At 31.0% G+C, this 21,720-nt stretch overlaps 2 protein-coding genes across 3 annotated transcripts; one reads left to right on the top strand and one right to left on the bottom strand.

Moving 5' to 3' along the window:
• Positions 1-4,289: 4,289 nt before the first annotated feature.
• Positions 4,290-8,725, top strand: MAP70-5 (microtubule-associated proteins 70-5). Of its 2 annotated transcripts, none has more exons than XM_089717986.1 (11): positions 4,290-4,719; positions 5,746-5,831; positions 5,920-5,985; positions 6,374-6,544; positions 6,626-6,796; positions 6,882-7,037; positions 7,118-7,264; positions 7,344-7,415; positions 7,508-8,092; positions 8,179-8,308; positions 8,403-8,725. In XM_089717986.1, exons 1-11 carry the CDS (start codon positions 4,581-4,583, stop codon positions 8,408-8,410), a joined length of 1,731 nt encoding a protein of 576 aa, XP_089574112.1. In that variant the 5' UTR covers positions 4,290-4,580; the 3' UTR covers positions 8,411-8,725. The 2 variants fall into 2 exon arrangements, with proteins under 2 accessions (XP_089574112.1, XP_089574111.1); XM_089717985.1 differs by having other exon boundaries at positions 4,291-4,719; positions 8,179-8,327.
• Positions 8,726-9,820: 1,095 nt separating this feature from the next.
• Positions 9,821-12,372, bottom strand: SVR7 (pentatricopeptide (PPR) repeat-containing protein). The gene has a single exon (XM_089717984.1). The coding sequence runs from the start codon at positions 12,273-12,275 to the stop codon at positions 10,182-10,184; it is 2,094 nt and encodes a 697-aa protein (XP_089574110.1). The 5' UTR covers positions 12,276-12,372; the 3' UTR covers positions 9,821-10,181.
• Between the last annotated feature and the right edge of the window lie 9,348 nt (positions 12,373-21,720).

Below are 21,720 nucleotides of genomic sequence, written 5' to 3'. Positions count from 1 at the left end.
TCATATTTAATTATTTAAGTCATTTGTTCCTCATTTTCTTTAGTTTCATTCAAAAACTCTTTTGAGTGACTTCCACTAAGTGGGAAAGGGCAAGGTTTAAGCAAGGTTTAGCGCTTAAGCAATTATTAGATTACTCAAAACAAGAGCTTTCTATTGATATAACCCCACTATGAGAATCAATTATTTGATGATTACTAAATATTTATAGTGATTTTTATTGATGTCATAAATTTTATTTCACTTAGATATCAATTAGGGTTTATAATTGCAATTTCTTAATTTGACAAAAAATTTAAATATCATAATTTAAAGGTGAGCATTTTGTTGATTAGATTCAAATCGAACTGAATCAATACAAATTGAATAGATCAAAACCCAATTGATTAATGTATAAAACTAAATAAAGTCGGTTCAAATATACTAATTTGATTTGATTTTTAATTATGTTTAACCAAATTTGGACTTATATATTTGTTGAGCTTAATAAAAGTCCGACCAATTAGATTTTTTTGATAAAATCAAATTAAATTGAATATCAGTTCGGTTGAATTCAATTCCATTATAGTCTTATTGCTGACAATCAAATGTAAATTCAAAACCAAATTGAATAAAGAAAACCTTAATTTTTTATTTTCTTGTTTGAAAAAAAAAAAATTAACTCATATTTGATGTCACATAATTTAGTTTTTTTTTTAAAGAGAAATAGAATAAAAAGAAAATAATTCTTGTGGGACATCTTCCTACTCTTGAAAATATTGCAGTAAATGAGGTCATATCTTGAGATGTTAGCTTACCTTAAGGCGAATCCCACATCAGTTGAACACAAGGTAAAAGTGGTGTATATAAAAATGGACAAACCTTAAACTAAAAAAGACCTTTTGAGAGCGATTAGGGGTGTTAAAATGGATCTCCATGTACAAACACGATTCGCTTAACACGCAAGATAAATGAATTAGGGTTGAGGTTAAACGAGTTCATGTCATAATTGAGTTATCTATTTATGACACGAATATAAACATATCATAAATATTCCAACTAAATTCCTATTTAAACTCTATTATTTTTTAGTATTAATTTTTTATTTTAATTGTGAATCTTGAAAAATCTATACATTTTATATATGAAAAATTATTTTTAAATATAATTTAAGTTAAATAGGTTAAAATTTAAAAATATTATAAACAGATTAGGTGGATCGTACACTGATCAATACAACCTACTTAACCTGTGTATGATATTAAGCGGTTTAAACGATTCATATACGGATTAACACGACTCATTTAAGCTATTTATAATATTAGGCGGATTACACGTGCTGTGTTCGTGTCACCTGTCTAATTTTCTTGTCGTATTTGTGTTGATAAATTTGACTCGAATATTAAATGAGTCGTATTTGGATTGACCCTAATCGTGTCGCGTATTAGGTGAATTCGTGTTAAATCCAACCTGCCAACCCATTTTGACAGCCTAAGAGTGACGGATCATTACTCTTACGAAGAATTGTTACTCTCCTGAACAAAACTGTGCCGCATGGTTCCAAAAAATGGTCAATGTCTTCTTAGGTCTAGAATTCTTATGATATAAGATATAATAGAGTTTTTTGAAAATTACAAAAATATCTTCCAAGGGAAGTTGTTATTTTAGATATATAAATTGGTACTACATTTTTGAATAAAATATTGGTTTACATATTAAAATACTTCTTCTTAAATTAAAAGTATTTAGATGAAATATAAAAATTGCAATTTGAAGTTTTTTTAGAAAATAGGGGGTATGTGGAAAATAAAAATATTTAATCATTTCCAATATCTCGATTTGATGAGTTAATCTAAAAATATTTTGAAGATTTTTAACTCCTCAAAAATACCTTACCTTTCACTTCCCAACTTTCTTTCCAAACAATTTACTCTTTTGTCCCAAAATATAAGTAGGTTTTTATACAAGAATTAACAAAGCAATTAATTCTCTTAAATTATACTATTTCTGCTCCATAATACTTGTCACATTTGGAATTTCACGTCCCTTAAGAAAATTATTAAATTTATTTAAATTACAATAAATTATTAAGTAAGTTGATTATATTACCCTTAATTTAATACTAATTCTCTAAGAAAATCATTAATTATTGGTCATATAAAAAGGGTAAACATGACAAAAAAATATTTATTACTCCTTGAAACCACAAATGTGATAAGTATTTTAGAACAAACTATTTTCTCCAATGTGACAAGAATTATAGAACGGAAGTAGTAATAAAATCAAAGATAATTTTACCAAATTACTCTTTATCTGGGAACCAAGAGCAATTTATAAAGATAATTATTGGATATAATATAAATGAAGGTAAAAGTGAAAAAAAATTATTTATTACTCCATTAAATACTCAAAATAATTTATATTTTGAGGATAAAATAATTACTCTAAAACAATTTATATTTTAGTGCGAAATAGCTTAAACCTTAGCTTGTTTTACTTTCAGAAACTTCCAAAAAAGACCCTGTCCAAACAAACCTATAATGAAACTAATGCATCATTTTCTTTTCATTTTGTTTCCTAATTTGATTAATTAAGATAATCTTAGAGTGAACTGAAACCTACCATCTATCTCAGTCATCAACAAGAACGCTATCGTGCCAATCTAGTATCTATACACTTCTATCTCTTATGTAATAAGTATGAGACAAATTTTGTTAATTAATTTTTTTTAATGTTTTTAAAGATTTTGTCGTTTTCTTAACATCATCATTTTAAATTAATTTATAATAATAATAATAATAATAATTATAATAATAATAATAATAATTATTATTATTATTATATCACCTGATGCATTAACTCCTCATCCATCAATAAAATAAATAAGTACAAAAATATTGATACAAACAACTTTAAATTTGATTCTTTTTTATTAATTTTATTATTTTGCATTTATCAAATTTGATTCTCTTTTTTAAGGAGTTTAATTAATAACACATTATTTATTCTAGATTTATACATCTGAAATTTATCTCTTCTGTGTTAATCTAAAAAATCAATTCTAATTACTAAGATATAGACAAATATTTAATCACTTGCTAGTTTAATAAAAGTTTTTTTTTTTTTTGGCCTAAGTGAGAAGTTCAATTCATGAAAAAGCGTTTACAGGGTTAGCAACTAACTCTAAAATAAAATTTTTTTAAATAACCCTAAAATAAAATTAGTATCGTATAAAAATGGATCTGGAATATTTATAGCTAAATTAAAACATTAAAAACTTTTTAATTAAAAATATCTAATATTTTTAGAAGAAAAATATTTAAATATTATATGTTAACATAATTATCTCTTGGAAAATATAGACGGTTATCCTAGTTGGCAGTTCATGAGTAATCCTAGGATTAAGACAAATGGCACCACCAACCAATGAACTTCATCAATACTCCTTCAATATTATTCCGCTAATAGCTTTTATTGTTGAGTGCTTGTTTTCCCATGTAATTCTATTTGGAAATGTTCTATTCTTCTTCTTTTTTTTTTTTTTTTTTTTTTTTTTTTTTGCACTTCGAGAATCCAATGAACCAAATAATGTTTTAGGGTACACAATAGGATTAATTGTCCCCTTTAAATAGCATTCACCAAATTAGTGATAATTTTTATTATGCTCTCACTCTCTACATATTCTACAAGAAAGGTAAAAAGACCAACAGATCACGTTTGGTTGGCATTTTCTATTATTTTGTCGATTGGAAAAGTGAATTTAGTATAATCTAAGAAACTTTGATAATAAAAATAAATATTTTTATCATTAAATTAATATATATATATATATATATATATATATATATATATATATAATAAAAATATATGAATATTTTTTTCAAGCAATATTAAAATAATGAAATGATGATTTTGATGTAATAACAAAGTTACTCTAGTTGTAATCTAACGGAGGTGATGAATTCAAATCATGGAAATAGCTACTCTCCTAGAGGAAAATTTATATACATTGAGAAAATGACATAAATTGAAAATTTAAATTTTTGAAATGGTGATTTTTAGCATGATGCATTTAAAATCAAATTGATATCTCAAAAATTAATTAAACATTGAAAACTTAAATTTAAAATCTATATTCATTCAAATTGATTGTAATATTACTGTCATAGATTAGGTAATAGTTGGTAAATAAAAGAAAGTTATCCGAAAAAAGAAATAAGATTCAACATCACCAATAAGAAGCAAGTGGAAAAGAAAATTGCTTATCCAAGTACAAGATTTAAACAAAGAGATAATGCTGTTAGCTTATCATTTAGTTAAGGAAATCAAACTTGGAAAAAAGGAAAAATATACATTTAACATTTAATTTTTACTGTCAAAATGAAAGAGAAGCCGGCCAGGCCGGCTTCATTATCAAAATGTGGTTTTCAGATTTTGCTTAGGAAGAAAGGGAAGCTCCAAACATCAAATTCCTCTCTTCGCGGTCAATTTCTTAAAGGGATGGACTCTTATCTTTAAATTATATATGTATCTCTCTCTTTTGTCTAATAAAACCCAACACAGCATTTGCATTTTCTCTGTGTTTAGTGTTTATTTACTTAAAAATGGTGGGTTTTGAAGAACAGCTTCTTGCAGGAGAAGGAGGAGGAGGAGGAGGAGGAGGAGGAGAAAAAGAAGAGCTCTCCCTTTCTCAACCTGACCCTCTTATCTTGGAGCTTGACTGTCTCCAGAACCTTCTCAAAGGTTTTATCATTTTTTCTCTATTTTCTGTGTTTCTTTTATCTTTTTCATTTTTCATAACTTTCTTTAGTTCAACTAAAAAGAGTCTGGAAGTTGGAACTCATAATTTTTGTGACCAAATCATTTTGAAGTTTCTCTTTATATAGTAAATTGTTAATAAAAAAGTTTTTACATTTGAATTCTCAATGTTTTTATATTTTGAGATAGAAACTGATTATGAAACTGTTGGAATAATTAAAACTTAGTATCTAAACTTTATTTTTTAAAGTTGTTTTACAATTAAGTGCATTTGACGGAATTTCACATTGAAAAAATAAAAAATGCTCTGTGAATATATGAGGAAAAGAGCGAACATTTGAACTCTCATACATCATTGTTTATCTTTATTATTATTTTCTGATCAATTAAGAATTTTTTTTTACCAGAGTTACAGGAGAGGAAAGGGGCAGTATAGGATAGGTAGAAAGTGACAGAAGAGTCGACTATAGCCAATCACCGTTTGAGAAGTTTTTCTCTGTCATTATAACAAATATAATAAATAATTTACAGGGTTGTCACATTGGTTTAATGTTTTTAGCTATGGTCCTTGTAACAACGTAGTAATAATACATGATTTCATTAGTGCCAAGGACAGTTGCTGGAGATGACAGTGATGGACTTCCTTCCCTAATTATCTAATATTTGTTCCAAACAAAAGACATGCCAAAGCTTTACAAATTTATCAATTAGCTAACAATAAAAAAGGCAAAGGAGCCCTGCCCTAGTGGTAACGGGTGATCCTGGGATCTCTGTCCCAGGTTTGATTGCTAACTATGTTTAATGGGCTTTATAATAGATTGTACCGCCCTGATCGTGGTTAAAAACTGTTGTAATTCTGAAATCAGAATATTTTCCAGTGTGAGTAAGAATTTTCCTTCAAAAAATCATATTTGACTTAGAATGATCAACGGAATTAAAAAAATAAAATAAAATAAGCACTACCAAACTTAAAATATGTTATGATGACTAACATTTTGATCATTGATCCAGAGAAAGATAGAGAGTTGGGAGCTGCTCAGGCAGAAATTAAGGCTTTGAGAACAACAGAAGTTTCAAAGAACAAGGCTATAGAAGAGGTACTCAGAATTTTAATATTTTCTTTAAAAAAGAAAATCACTATGCTCGTTGGTTTAATATTTTCAATTAATTACTATGTTTTTTCAGCTTACAAGTGAAGTTAACAAATTGGATGAGAAGATCATAGTCATGGAAAATATTATGGAGCATAAGGTTAGTTTTATACATGCTAGTTTGACATTAAAATTTTAAAATTTTATAATAAATAAACTGTATATTTTTGCATTCTAGATATAAACTCTGCATTCATCACTGTTTAATGTTTTCTGGATTAATAGACATTAGTTATTGATAATTTCATTTTTGTTCAAAAGCTAATTTTGCTAAAAAAGAAAATTCAGTATTTGAAGTTCCCCAAAATCAATTTTTAGGATCGCAAAAATCAAACTCCAAATAGCTATTATCTGACGAACCAAAAGATTTCCTACTAATTTTTTATCGAACTAGCAATAGCAATTCCAAACAAGTCTTAAATATATATGTGATTGGCTTGTGAGACTAAAATAATGAAATTTTTGTTTGGGTTTGGTTCATTTTGTAGAATCTTGAAATCAAGAAACTCACAAATGAAAAGAAAGATGCATTAGCTGCACAATATGCAGCAGAAGCAACTCTTAGAAGGGTTTATGCAAATCAAAAGGATAATGATTCCCTCCCGATTGAGTCCTTCCTTGCTCCTCTTGAGGCTGAGATTAAAATGTATAAAAATGAGGTAAGCCAAAATCTAATGCAAGACCATTATTTATTATATAATTTCAAACGAGAATATACTGAAAATGAAAGCAATTTCCAGATTGCAGCATTACAGGAGGATAAGAAGGCAATGGAACGGCTCACCAAGTCGAAAGAGTCAGCTCTGCTTGAAGCAGAGAGAATCCTGCAAAGTGCTCTAGAAAGGGCTTTGATAGTTGAAGAGGTTCAAAACCAAAACTATGAGTTGAAGAGACAGATAGAAATTTGCCATGTATGATTTCTTAACTGCTATGGTTAAATTTTTTATGGCAATGAGGATTTAGTAAAGAGCCAATTTTTTTGTTAATCAAATGCAGGAAGAGAACAGAATTCTAGAGAAAACAAATCGCCAAAAAGTTTTGGAGGTTGAAAAGCTTAGCCAAACCATTCATGAGCTTGAAGAGGCCATTCTAGCTGGTGGAGCAGCAGCAAATACTATTCGTGACTATAAGCGACAAATTTCTGAGCTAAATGTAAGTTTTCTTCCATGCTTATGGTGTCTTTTGCATCTCTTCAAATTTTCAAGATTCTTGAACTTGGATTCAATTTCCAGGAAGAGAAAAGGATGCTGGAGAGAGAGCTAGCCAGAGCCAAAGTTAATGCAAACCGAGTTGCGACTGTAGTAGCTAATGAGTGGAAGGATGAGAGTGACAAGGTCATGCCTGTCCAGCAATATCTAGAAGAGAGAAGACTGTTTCAGGTTTTTCTTTTTCCTTTTTTTTTTTTTCCTTACATGGAGTCCATTTTCAAGCTTATTGTTGCTTATGACACTTTTGCAGGCAGAGATGCAACGACTAAGAGACAAAATAGCTGTATTAGAAAGAACAGCCAAAGCAGAAGCACAGCTCAAGGTGAGTTTTGATTGCTCTAACATTTTCATTGATTCAAAGTATTATTATTCAATCAACTAGCATATTTTTCTAAAGTTATGAATTTACTTCAGGATAAGTTCAAGCTGAGGCTAAAGACACTAGAAGAAGGCTTAAAGCATGTATCAAGTTTTTCAGTTAATTCTGATGCAATTCCGGGATCCCCTAAACCAGCAAAATCCAGTAACATACTAGGATTCCTAACAAGTACTGGAGGATTAAGGAAAAGGTCTAGTTCGCAGCCAAGAGCTTCGAGTATCAGTAGAACTACTCCTTTGCAGCAGCCGAATATAGAAAATGACAAAGCTAATGCAGCCACAGAGCTGAAAATAGCTGATAGCTTTAAGAAAAAATACAGGTCAGGAGAAAACAAATTGAGAAATAGCCTATGGGCATCTAGAAGTAAAATTATCAATGGCAGTGGAAAGGAAAACGCAGAACTTAAAGCAAATACTGATGCAAATATTGAAAAGCATAAGAATGATCATATGATAGAAATGAAAAACAAAGGTAGTGGCAATGAGGAATTGCATAATTCGGAAAGTGAAGATGTCATTTCGGGGTTTTTGTACGATAGACTTCAAAAGGAGGTTTTAAATCTAAGGAAGTCTTGCGAGACTAAAGACAGTGACCTGAATGCTAAAGATCAAGAAATTCAGGTGAAGTAATAGAAAGTAGAAACCTCCCTCTTTCTTTCTCGCTTTCTTTCTCTGTATTGACTTGATAAGGTAAAATTATTTTTCAGTTGCTTATAAAGAAGGTTGAAGCACTAACAAAAGCTATTGAAGTCGAGTCAAAGAAAGCCAGGAGGGAATTAGCAGCCAGAGAAAAGGAAGCTCTGTCAGCAAAAGTTGATCACACCAAAAAGATTGGGAGTATGAACTCCTCTAAAAGGCAAGCAAATTTAAATATCTCTTTTGCGATAACAAGAAAATTAAATAACCTTTGTGATAATTTTGATTGCAACAGGTCAATGAAAGTATCATGAAGAATGTTTGATTCAATTGAGTTGAAAGCTACCTGGAATTCATTTGATTCTTCAAATTTGTGATTTGATTCTTCAGTGTAAATATTGGATTGGTTTATACTGATTCTAGATAGTTGCAATAAAGTTTGGATTTGATGCAAGAAGTTCTAGACCTTGTAATATCACAGGCAGGATCTGAATTGTGATTGGTTCTGCTTTCAGATTTACTCGAATGATTTTCAGAGTTGGTTTGGTCTCTGTAAATGAATAAACTAGCAATAGAAATGAAATTGAAAATAGCAATCCCAAACAGGCCCTTGAAAAATCTCTCATGTCATTTTCAGTACTTTTCCTTGCATATTTGTGATCACAATGACAATTTTTTACTTGTAAGATAAATAATTTTAAATCTAAGTGTTCAGGAAGCACTTTCCCTAGCTTAATTCAGAAAAATAAAAGGAAAACATAAGAAGAAACAAAAGATAATTAGCAGTAATTACAGCCACAGTCTGCATTTAGCAATGAAAAGCTGCTAAAAATTTGGCAGAAACAGAGGACCGCGATGCGTAGAGATCTAAAACCGAACAGATAAACCTCCAGCTTCCTCTGACTCTAATCTGTACCCATCTATTACAAACATATATACACTTCACCAGCTGAATTGCATAATATGTAATATATATAGATATGCAACTGGTGAAGGAAAAAAAGTTTAAAATTACTCCACCTCTTGAATGGTAGCTAAGGACGGCTGCCATTTTCGATTCTCTTCCCTAAAACTCGTAGAGAATCCGACAGTAAATCCTTTAGACTTGAATTCCTTCGCATTTCTTAGCAAAAACTGCAACTGCTGTCTAGTCAAAACAATCTTGACTTTCTGCTTTCTATGAGTTTCTTGGCTAGCCGATTTAGGTTTAACAAATGGTGGCACAAGATAATAAAGCTCCCCTGCTTCTAGCTTAGTGTTGGATGGCAATGGTGAAAAAGGAAGGGCATGGTGTACTATCTTATAGCGGCGGTAGCCGCCGGAAACTATCTTTTTAACTTGTGTTGAGGCTTTGAACTCTTTTTCTTCTCCATTGTATACCAGAACTGTACTCTTCTCTGCAGGTTCTTGAGACAGTACATCTATACAGTTTCCCATATTTCAATGATGCTATGGATCATAAGAATCATCAATTTATAGTATGGCTTTAATTGATTTCACGTTGGAGACAATTTGACGTGCAAGCCATCATCCCTATATTTATGTATATATAAGAAAAGGGAACTCTTATCATATTTGTTTATTGCATTTCCTTGTCGGTTTTTATTTTTCTTTAATAAGAAAGGTCAATAGAAGTATGCATTTCATAGCAGGACATCAGTTTGATAATGTTTAGTTACCTTAAAAAAGTCAAGAGGTATTGTGCACTAAACATACCCTCTGAAAATATTATATATATATTGATGTCAAAGTCAAAAATATTATACATATGCATTTCCTGGACTCATAGCAAAGTCAAAAGAAGTGTAATATGAAATGCTAATAATAATACAAAAGAATGCTGACCACAAACATGGGCAGCTCAGACATCAATAGGATTATAATTTTTTTTTTTTTTTTTTTTTTGTTTCTTTTTTGAATTTCCTCAACTCTGTAAATAGACTTCATTGTCTAACAGTCCAAAAGGTCTCTGTCAATACACACACAGAGAGACTAAGAATAGAGGAAACCGCAATATGGGGAGAACATACAATGTGTAAACATTAAACATGCAAAATCTGGAAGAAAATACCACCTAAACGACAACCGCACTAGATTTTCTAGATTCTAACCAAGACTCAATTGCACCCTTTGTAGTTAAGAACCAACCAACCTTATCAGGAGCATCATGGAATGGGGCATTCAGTTCCTTCAAATGTGACTCAAACACAACAGCCAAACCTTTCTCGGAATATTTGTGTTTTCCATGCCCAGTGTTGATTCCAAGCAATGGTGGAAGTTCCTCCCCTGATTCATGTGCCTTCAATAAGTCATTTATCCAAACATGTAAAGCTGTCAGAGCAGCCCCTAAAGAGAGACTCTTTAAATGTAGAGACCACTGAGTTGGTGACCTAGACTGTAAGTCTCTGTAAATTTCAAGTGTTAGCCCCAGGTCAAGCAATTCACATGCTCTCTCCAACATATCAAGGTTGACACAAAGGTCGATTAAGCCATTGCAGTAAGCCTTCCTTACATCAGGGCCAATAGTGTTAAAAAGTTCAGCAGCTTCCTCCTTAAAATTTGCCTCAGTTTCTTTCTCAGCTACCAGGAGTTTTACCACAAAACCAAGCTTTGCATTAGCTGTCTCGATACAATCAACAAGCTTACCAAGTTCTTCCTTCGGTATTTGAGTCATCACGTTCAGAAGGCATCCACAGAATCGATCATCTGGGTTTATGTTTAATTCTAAGAGCTGGTTAAATGTCCTTACAACATGATCAACACGTTGCACTTTCCCATACAACTGGATAAGCGATGTCAAAATAAATATATTAGGCTCAAAGCCAGTTTCCAACATCTCATTCAACAAGTTCTCTGCTTCAGACACTTGTCCACTACATGAGTATATGGTAATCAAAGATGAGAAAGTCCAACTATCAGGATTTGTCCCAGAACTCTTCATGTCTTCAAATATCTTAAGAGCTTCATTTACAAAGCCAAGATCCGCACACATGGCCAATATGGTATTATAAAGAATGGCAGTTAAATTCATATTCTTTTCCTTCATCTCTCTATACACATTAAGAGCATCCTGACCATATCTAGCTCTGCCATAAGCACGCAAAAGAGCTGCATATGTAGCAAAATTTGGTGTAAAACCATTATCAATCATATCTTTGTATATGCTCTTTACCTGCCATGGCCTCTTAGCTCTTCCCATTGCATCTAATAAAGTGTTATATACAACCAAATTAGGCTTAGCACCAACAGCCTTCATTTCTTCATAAACATTTAAACACCCGTCAAAATTTCCAGACACCCCGTAAATTTTAATCAAAGTTGAGAATGTCACTGCATCAATACGCCATTTCTCTGTTCTAGCACGGTCATACAAGCTCAGAGCCATTTCAACATTGCCCGCCCTACCATATGCATCAATCATAGCAGCATAGGTAACATCATCAGGGTTAACCCCGAAACTTGGCATCTTCTCAAACCACTCCACTGCCTTGTTAGGCATATAAGACATCCTAGCACAACTAAGCATAGTAGAAAACGTAACATTATCAGGCTGAACACCTCTGTCAATCATTTCATCGAACAGTTTCTCTGCACTATCCAAGTCCTTACACTTTCTAAAAACTTTCATAGTCACATTATAAAGAATAACCTCTTTACTAAACTTGAGTCTTTCTCTAAAGAATCTAAGAGCAAGCAATGCAGTTTCTGGGTTAGACATGTTATTGATTATAACAACAGCATCTTGCTCTAACATTTTATCACCTAAGCTACTCAACAATATATTGCAAACATCATCTTCATTCGGCTTACTTGAATTCAAAGACTCTGCTATTTTAACAAGAGAGTCATACCTAGTATCATAAGATCTTTTCTTAAAATGTGAAGCTCTCCGGCTGTTGGGATTGACCCAAACATAGGGTGTTGAAGATGAATTTCCTACTTTTCTATCTGGATATTGGACATTTGCATCTTTTCCAGCTTCTTGAGCAATTTGGTCTTGTAAAGAGACATGAGTAGCGAATTTAAGAGATTGTCTCGATTGAAATGGAAAAGAGATTAGCCTAAAGGTAGAGTTTAAGTTTATTGGCTTTGAATCTACTGAAGAAGGGAAAGAAATGCAAATAGATTGATAGAAGGAGGATGAAGAAGAGCAGAGATTATACGCCATATCTATGTATAAGATTTTTCAGATTTGATTCAAAAAACTTGCTGCTTTTAAGATTTTTTTTTTTTTTTTTTTTTTTTGGCAAATGGCAATGGAGACAGAAAAGAGAAAAAGAGGGACCTTATCAGTATCTTGATTTTTTTTTTTTTTTTTTACCTTATTAACCTTGGGCCCTGATTTCTGGACATTGTTTTGAGAACCGCAGCTGACCGACTAATTCGCAAACTGAGTGCTGATTCGATCTAATTTGATCCGGTTTAATGCCGCAAATTAAACAGCTTCAATTTTAAACGAAAGTTACATTTTTCACTTCATGAACTAAATAGAGCCAGGTGATTAAAATATATATTATCTCCGTTCCATAAAATTTGTGACATTTGAGAAAATAATTTATTTCAAAGTACTTGTAGTTTTAATAAGTAATATTTTTTTTTATGTTTATTCTTTATATATGATCAATAATTATTACTTCAATTTAATAATTTTTTTAGAAAATTAGTATTAAATTAAGTATAATAAGTCAATTTATTCAATAATTTATTATAACTTAGACAAATTTAATGATTTTCTTAAGGGACGTAAAATTTCAAATGTAACAAGTATTATGAAATAGAGATAGTAGTTTTTTTTAAGTGTCCACAACTTCTAGTTTTTTAAAAAAATTTATAATAAAATAAATGGTTCAAAATTGTAAATAAATAGCCTAAAATTTTTATTTCAAAAATCAATTTTAATTTAGTGTGTCTGATTTTAAAAAACAATGATCATATAACTAATAATTATTTATTTATATATTTGCTTAATTAATATAACAATATAAAAATGTTTTTCAAATTATGCAAATCATGATTGGTTTAAAACTTATTATAACTTTTTATTTGATAGAGTGGTGATATAGCCAGATTCAAGTCGAAGTACGAAATTATTAAAATAGAAAGAAAGAGAAGTTGGGCCAATGAGGACGATGTACCAATACGGGTATATTTACATGGAGAATGTAAGTGTATGAAGAGGTAAGGACTAAAAATATAATTGGAGTCAAGCTATTAGGACAAAACAAAGATAGCAAAACAGAAAAGAAAAGAGCAACGATTTTTAAGGGCGAGGAAGGAAAAGGATTGGAGATGAAAGATACTTTAGAAATTGAATTGCATAAGCTAGAGCGAGGGAGTAACTCAATGATTAAAGAGGCAAAGAAGTGCAACATAGAAGGATGTTCAGATAAGTAACATGTCATTCGATTTATTAATAAATTTATTGAAGGCGGTTGAATTGTATAGATATGATATAGGTTGCTTAGTTAGATCATAAAATGTAATTAATATCAATGGGAATGAAGCGGGCAAAATGAACACATATACATACAAGGCATCCTTGTTTCAGGTTCTTGGTGATGAAAATGGTCATGCAACTTTGTCAGTTCATCTTGAAATTTAAAGGCTAAATGTCAGAAATATAGAAAACGGTCCCTTGATAAGCATTTTTTTAAATATCAGATTCTCACTAAAATGATAAACGATTGCAGATACAAATTTAAGAGTCTTTAATAAAAATGCTTAGACCATGACAAAAACTGAATAAAATAATGCAGATCGAGAGTAGCAGGAATATTTTGGACGCCTAATAAATTAAAAAATGACGATGAAATGTGTAAATGAAAAAAGAAATGACATTTGATTGGGAGAAACATAAAAAGTTTGTCATAAATGAAAATCAAAGCTCATTAACACTGTATGAGATAATATTTGCCTCTAATTTTTTCTTTTCTTCGATTTAGGGTTTATAAAGTAATTTTTAGTTGATTTTGAGAGCTAACAACATGAACATACCTCACTTACTCTCTTAATATTCCAAGCTCTTCCTTACTGGGTTAGAGACGTCTTTGGTGTAGATCTAGATAAGAAGGAGATTGACTCATCTGATTGCAACAACTAAGATTTTTATATGGGTCTCATGTGTAGGTAGGTTTTATCTTGCAATTGCATTATATTTAAAAAATTATTCTTCATTAAACACGCCTAGCCTAATTTCTCGATTGGTCAGTTTTGAAATCTTAGCTTCCATTTTAATTTTGTATGGCATGCATTTGCATCTTCTAAATCAAGTGCATTTGAGTATGATTAAAATGAAGCTTTAATAGTACTCACTCCTTTGATCACGAATTTGATTTAATAAAGTTCAATGATGATAATTCATAAACTATGTTATTTTACAAAATTCAATTATTAAGTAAATTGATAAAAAATTTTCCTTGATGAAATTCAATTATAAAATTTAATTCATCAACATTTGATCTTAATTAAATTCAATTGATCAACCATGTGATTTGATGTTAATTAAAATCAATTGATCAACCATATAAATAACAAGCTTCAAATTTCTAAAATAATAAAATGCACTACTATCAAATATAACTTATAAATATATCATATTTTCATTCTAAATACAATAATATATGTATCATATTTGAAGTGGCTTGTATCCAATAAGCAAACAATCTGTCGAACACATGCAAACAGGTCCAAATATTATTAAATACTTGGCAAGCTTCAAGCCCAAAGGTGGAAACCCTAAGCCTAAAGATGGATGCCCCAAGCCCACATGGTGCGTAAATACCTAGGACATTCTAGAATACTCCCACCCACAAGATATTTTAATAAAATATCTCACCTACTCTAGAATGCTCCATGTAATCTCCACCGTATATTTTTGTAAATAAATCATAGCCGTACATTGAGGAGGTAAATGCCTATAAATACCACCCCTCACCTCATTTGTAAAAACCAAGCAAAAACCAAGTCAGAGAAGCAAGTAAGTAATTCTTTCCTTAAGCTTTGTGAAAGTTTGCTTCTTATTAATACAATTTTATTTGGTGTTTTATATTAGTATTATTTTGGTTGCCCTTCCCGTTATTATTTTTGGTGTTATAAATTATTAATCAATCTTGGAGTTTATCACCGCACTAATATCCAACAAGTGGTATCAGAGCCTGGTTGTGGTGGTAGTTGTTGTAGCCGTGGTATTTTGTAGTGTTCATTTACAAGTGTAGGGTATCGTTACTCTGCTGGAATTAATAAACGGGGACTGTTGTTGAAGCAACAAGATTCACAAGCAAGGATTGTGATCGTGATTGGTCAAGGACCGTCGTGCATTGGTTAGTGTCAAGAACACCTGTACCTTACGATGAATTTTTCTGGAGTTGCTAATAGCATCGAGAAGCTAAATAGCAATAATTACGGGAACTGAAGTACCCGTATGAGATATTATCTCATAGGTCAAGACTTATGGGATATCGTCGGAGGAGATAATACTACACCACCAGTTGGGGATGCAAAAGCTCTAAAAGAGTAGGAGACAAAATGTGGGAAGACGATGTATGTGCTGATGGTTGCAGTAGAAGATGAGCAGATGCAACGGATCAAGTCGGCTAAAACACCAAAGGAAGCGTGGGACATCCTCAAGTCTGCTTTCGCCAAGAAGAACGAAGCAAAACTGCAACGGCTCGAAAACAAGTTGTTCTCAATCTCGCAACAGAACCTCACTCTATAAGTCAATACTTTTCTAAAGTAAAATCTTTATGTGAGGAGATTTTGAAATTAGAGCCAGACAACTAGATCAACGAGACAAGGATGAGGAGTATCATCATACATGGTCTAAGACCTAAATTTAAGGGTCTTGTGACTGCTATTCGTGGTTGGGCTACATAACCAACCTTAGATGAGTTAGAGAATATCTTGTCCAATGAAGAGACTTTGGATGCAAAAATGTCTAAAGTAGCTTTGAAGGATGATGAGAAACCTCTCTTTGCTAAAAAGAGGGGATTTCAAAACTTTGCGAGAGTAGATGGTGGAAAAGAAAGGAGCAATCACCAAGGATGGAGAAAGCAAAAGTGGAGACCATCACAGCAAGGGGGAGCAAGGCCAGGACAAAGAAAAGACGACTGGTGAGTGATAGGTGATATTTTATAGTATTTTTAATGTAATTTTTATTAAGATTTTTAGTATTTTTTAATTTATTTAAATTAGTTTTTATTTAATTTTATTATGTTTTTGTTTAAAAGCTTCCTTGAAACACAACTCACTTGATCTTGAGAAAATTTGTAGGCTTTTGCAAGAAAAGGACAAAAATAAGGCAAAAACTAAATTAGTACGGCCTAGGGTGTGCCAATCAGCACGCCCTTGCTAAGAGCAAGGCAAAACAAGCAAACAGTCAGAGGCGCACACGCCCCAACCCATGCTGAGCCGCACGCCCGTGCTACAATTGCGCCCAGACTTCCAGAGCCTGGCACGCCCCAGCCCGTGCTTCCTAGCACGCCTGTGCCAAACATAAGGAGCCTAAATTAAGTCAAGATTGCCAACTTATTCCCACCATTTTCATGAGATCACTTTTGATACTTTCTTCACAAGCAAATCAATCCTTAAGCTATGCACATGGGAAAGTCATGATTGAGAGAAAATTAAGGCTTGATTGAGGATTTTAATTCCTAACAAAGTTGGACTTTATTCCCTAAACTATGTGGAATTTTCCTTCCAAGAAGTCTATATAAAGGGAAGAAGATCTCATATCCAAGAGGATCCCATCCCACACATTACACTACACTCCACTCTTTCTTTCTCTCATAGCTTTGTATATATTTTATTTTTAGAAGTTAAGTATTCAAGAGTTGTGCAAAGTTTCAAGGAAGCCATCCAAGCAACCTATCACTAGTTCTTATTTCTAAACTCTTAACCTTGTTTATTTCTTTCATTATTTTTATTGATTATGGAATATTTATCAAGTATTGTTGAGTTTTATTTAAGTACTATGTGTAACTAAACTCTTATACTAGGGGTTTGATGTAGCTTAATCTCTTTTCCAATTTATGAAATTAGATTTATTTTTCCTTATTCAAGTTATGATTTATTAATGAACTTAATGCTTCTAGGTAGAATTTTTCCCTAGATTGATTTATTTCAATTATCACTATCGGAAGAAGGATCTTTGATATGAAAAGAGTTAATAAAACACATGAGAATAATAACTTGATGCGGAAGCTATATGGTTTGACTCATGGGGGGTTTTTATGATTTATCAACCTTAAAAGATAAATTCATAAACAACTACATAGCTTAATGATTTAATTCATATTTGGTTACGCTATTGGAAGATAGGTAATTAAATGGAATTAAAATAGCTAGCAATACATCGGAAGAGCTTGTTAGTGAATTCAGAGTTGTTTCCCCTACTTGAATAATTAAATTGATTAATGAACTAATGAAATAAATTGGAAAGAATTAAGTGAAATCAAAACCCCTAGTAGTTTCAACCCCTTGATTTCTTTTAATCAATTTTTATTTACTTAACTCTTGTTTATTCTACATTTATATAACAATTCTCTTAATTATCGTTTAAATAATAACAAGATAACACAATTTTGGTACTTGGATTACAATCCTCGTGGGAATGATATCTTACTCATTCATATATTACTTGTAGCGATTCGTACACTTGCGAAATAAGCTGTCAAGTTTTTGACGCCGTTGCCGGGGATTGGCAATACCAATATCAATATAAATTATCCTATTATTAATTTAGACATTTTTTTTCTTTTGTTAATCAAAATATTTGTTTATATTATTTGTATTTTTTTTTTGTTTTTGTTGATTTTCTTTTTCATCATTTTCTTGCAAATTATTTGAGATGTATTATCAACAAATAGTTGCAAATTTTAATCAACAACACTTGGAGCCATTTTATGCAGCTTGGGCAAGATTTAATGAATTGTTGGAGAGATATCATTGTCAAAATTTTACTAATAAATATCTCACTTACATATTCTATTATGGATTAAATGAAGAAACTAGAAATTGGGTAGATAATGGATTTTCAACAACCAATATTCACCTTCTGGAATGTAGCTATGAAGATGTACTTTACATATTAAATGATATGGCAGATTTTGACTACCGTTGTCATTGGGATCATTCATTGCAGGGCTGGAATCACCAATATCCTCAAAATTTTGAATATGAAGAAGAAAAACAAAAGAATTTAGAGGATTTGATTGTTGCCCTTACTAAATCTCACATTGAATTTATGAATGAAACTCGCGAGAGTTTTAAGATCCAACAAGCAGCAATAAATAATATGGAGGTACAAGCAACGGAATTAATAACCATGGCAATTAATGGATATCGAGATGAGGAGTGCAATTTTAAGGAAACTTCATGGGAAATTGCATATTTAGAAGAAATAAAGCCTACATGTGAAAAATGCAACTCCTTTGAAGACGAATTAAATCTCAATTTCTTGTTTTCAGATATGATTATTAATGACTATGAGAAATGTGAGGTACAACTGGAAGGGACATTGGATGAGAGTTTAAATGAAAATAAGCAGAAAGCAATATTGGTGGATGAAGAAATAATTGAGACTATTGATTTGAGCTCATCAATGGTCTTTATATATACACCACCAGAAGATCCTTTCTTTCCAATAATACCACATTTAATAAATTGTGTTTTCCATGATCTAATACAGGTTTTTCCCCAAGTTCATCATTCAAAGCAAGATGTTGTTGGTATGACGAGCATAAATTTTCTCAAACTAGTCAATCTTGAGGGCATTTTCAACCAAGACCCATGTGTGATACTACATAATACATACTATGGGCGAATGCCGTTATTTGATAAACTTCTTAAAAGTTGAGTTTAAAGACTTTAAACAAAACGTTAATGGGAGGCAACCCATCATTTTCTTTCTCTTCCTTTGCAAATTTTTATTTTATTTTATTTATTTTTACTTATATTTTTCATTTTGTTCTCCCATCTTTAAACCATTATTTTCTTTCATTTTGGTGTTTTATACTCGTATTGCAGGTCAAAAAAAAAAAGGGCTTGAAAACTGATTGAAACTGCAAGAGTCAGGCTCTAGCACCCCCCAGGCCGTGCTATCTAGCACCCCCGTGCTGCCTCCACAGAAAAGTATACTCATAGTCAGACTCTAGCACCCCCAGGCCGTGCTATCCAGCACCCCCGTGCTACACAGCACCCCGTGCTACCTAGCACTCCCAGTCAGCACGGTTAGCTTTACTTTACTTTTAATTATTATTATTTATTTTTTACTCTACCTACTTTTTCTTTCTTTCTTTTTTTGTTTGTTTTACTCTAATTTTTTTTTACTTCCTTTCTTTCTTTTTATGGTCCTACTCTACCCACTTTTGCATTTTTTTTCTTCCTTTCTTTTTGACTTATCGTTCACATTTTTTTTTTCTTTCTTCTTCTTTAATCATTTGCTTTTAATGATTCAATTTTTTTTTCTTTCTTTTCTTTCTTTAGAAAAAAAAAGTTAAAAAAAAAAATGACTTACGTTCATTTCTTTTTTTTATTATTTGCTTTTAATTAGGATTTTTCTTTATTTTTATTTCAATTTTTTTTCTTAACAATTAGGTCTATATTATTATTATTATTATTATTATTATTATTATTATTATTATTATTCTTTCCCATTTTCAGCATTTAGCCATTAAAACCATGCTCTTTGTTTCCTTGTCTTTTATTATATTTGTCAATATAATGGTGGTAAGATATTTTCTACTTTATTTTTATTTTCTTACCTTACATTGATGATTTATGACAAGTTTGGGGAATTGATCTTATTTTTGCACATATTGGGGACAATGTGCTAAATTAAGTTGGAGAAAGGAAAATTTTAGTTAAAATTTTATTTTATTTTATTTTATTTTGTTTGTTTATTTCATTAGTTTAATATGGTTGGAATAATTGTGAGCAAGTTTAAAAAATTATCATAATTCATTAACTTGCAATGAATTTAGTTGTTCTTCGAAGCTAATTATTTTTTTAGCTTAAATTTTAATTTTTGACTTAACACGATTCTTTGATTTAACTATTTGTTTCTAAGATTATAAACACTAATTTTTTGTGAATTCTATGATATATAGATGTGTTTTAATCAAAATTTATTTAATCTTGGCATTCCTAGAACAAAATTAAAATTTTCTTCAAGACAAAAATTTTTAAAGCTTACATTTAGAAAGAGATGATTTAGGCATTCTTTGTTAAACTTCATATTTAGCCTAAACCACCTAAGTTAAAGTATGACCCTTGCAACCAATTTGAAGCCTATACCAAAATTTATTGTTCACCCATATTTAAACCTAGCCATTAAACCAAATTAATTTTCTACCCTAAGTGCAATAATGTGAAATTGAAGGATTTGATTTTTATTAAAACATAGCAACAAAGGGAGAAAATTTCATTAATACTAGCAAATGAGAAAAAAATAAAAAAAAATAATAAAAAAAAATAAAAAACCCCATAAGAGAAGCAATTAATCAAGAATTCAAGTTTGGGGAACTTTAGCGAAAAAAAAAAAATGCTATGAAGAGACATTGCCAAAAATTACCTCTAATTTTGAGCTTAAGGAACTTCAATTTAATCTCCCTTTACAAATAAAAATTTGTTTTTAATATAAATAAAAATTCTGATATTAAACATTCTTTGTACTTTTGTCTACCATGTTATCCTTTTCTTTGTTTAGCTAAAATTATACTCCTAAAACCCCATTAGAACCTAAATAAAGACCTTTTGATCTTTTAAATTGTATGCATTATAATTGTGGAGAAGGAATGACTAATTTTGCCTATGAGAATGTTGAACTTGTATTTAAACCTCTTATTTTAAGGTTAAATGATTTTTGTAAAAATTCATACTCTATCTATCATAAGTTGAATAATTATTAGTGTTAAAAATCTTATTAACTTATGTTTAAATTAAAGAATGTGTTTTATTGAAAATTGAATTTTTTTGCTAGAATATAATTAGCATAGGAAACACATGATTTGTTCTCATGTTAATGACCTTTGATACTTATTAAAATTGTGAATAATTATTTCCTACTATATTAAGCTAGCTTTGTTAGTTTTTAATTTTGTTGCTTGAGGACAAGCAATGGTTTAAGTTTGGGGAATTTTGATAGGTGATATTTTTATAGTATTTTTAATGTAATTTTTATTAAGATTTTTAGTATTTTTTAATTTGTTTAAATTAGTTTTTATTTAATTTTATTATGTTTTTGTTTAAAAGCTTCCTTAAAACACAACTCACTTGATCTTGATAAAATTTGTAGGCTTTTGCAAGAAAAGGACAAAAATAAGGCAAAAACTAAATTAGCACGGCCTAGGGCGTGCCAATCAGCACGCCTGTGCTAAGAGCAAGGCAAAACAAGCAAACAGTCAGATGCGCGCAGACCCCAACCCATGCTGAGCCGCACACCCGTGCTACAATTGCGCCCAGACTTCCAGAGCCTGGCACGCCTCAGCCCGTGCTTCCTAGCACGCCTGTGCCAAACATAAGGAGCCTAAATTAAGTCAAGATTGCCAACTTATTCCCACCATTTTCATGAGATCACTTTTGATACTTTCTTCACAAGCAAATCAATCCTTAAGCTA

The sequence above is a fragment of the Jatropha curcas genome, chromosome 2 (genome assembly GCF_041381405.1).
Source record: "Jatropha curcas cultivar XTBG-Jc1 chromosome 2, XTBG_Jcur_1.0, whole genome shotgun sequence".
NCBI classification, from domain to species: Eukaryota; Viridiplantae; Streptophyta; class Magnoliopsida; order Malpighiales; family Euphorbiaceae; genus Jatropha; species Jatropha curcas.
Note: the sequence above shows the minus strand (reverse complement) of the source record. Positions and strands in the feature narration are given on the sequence as shown.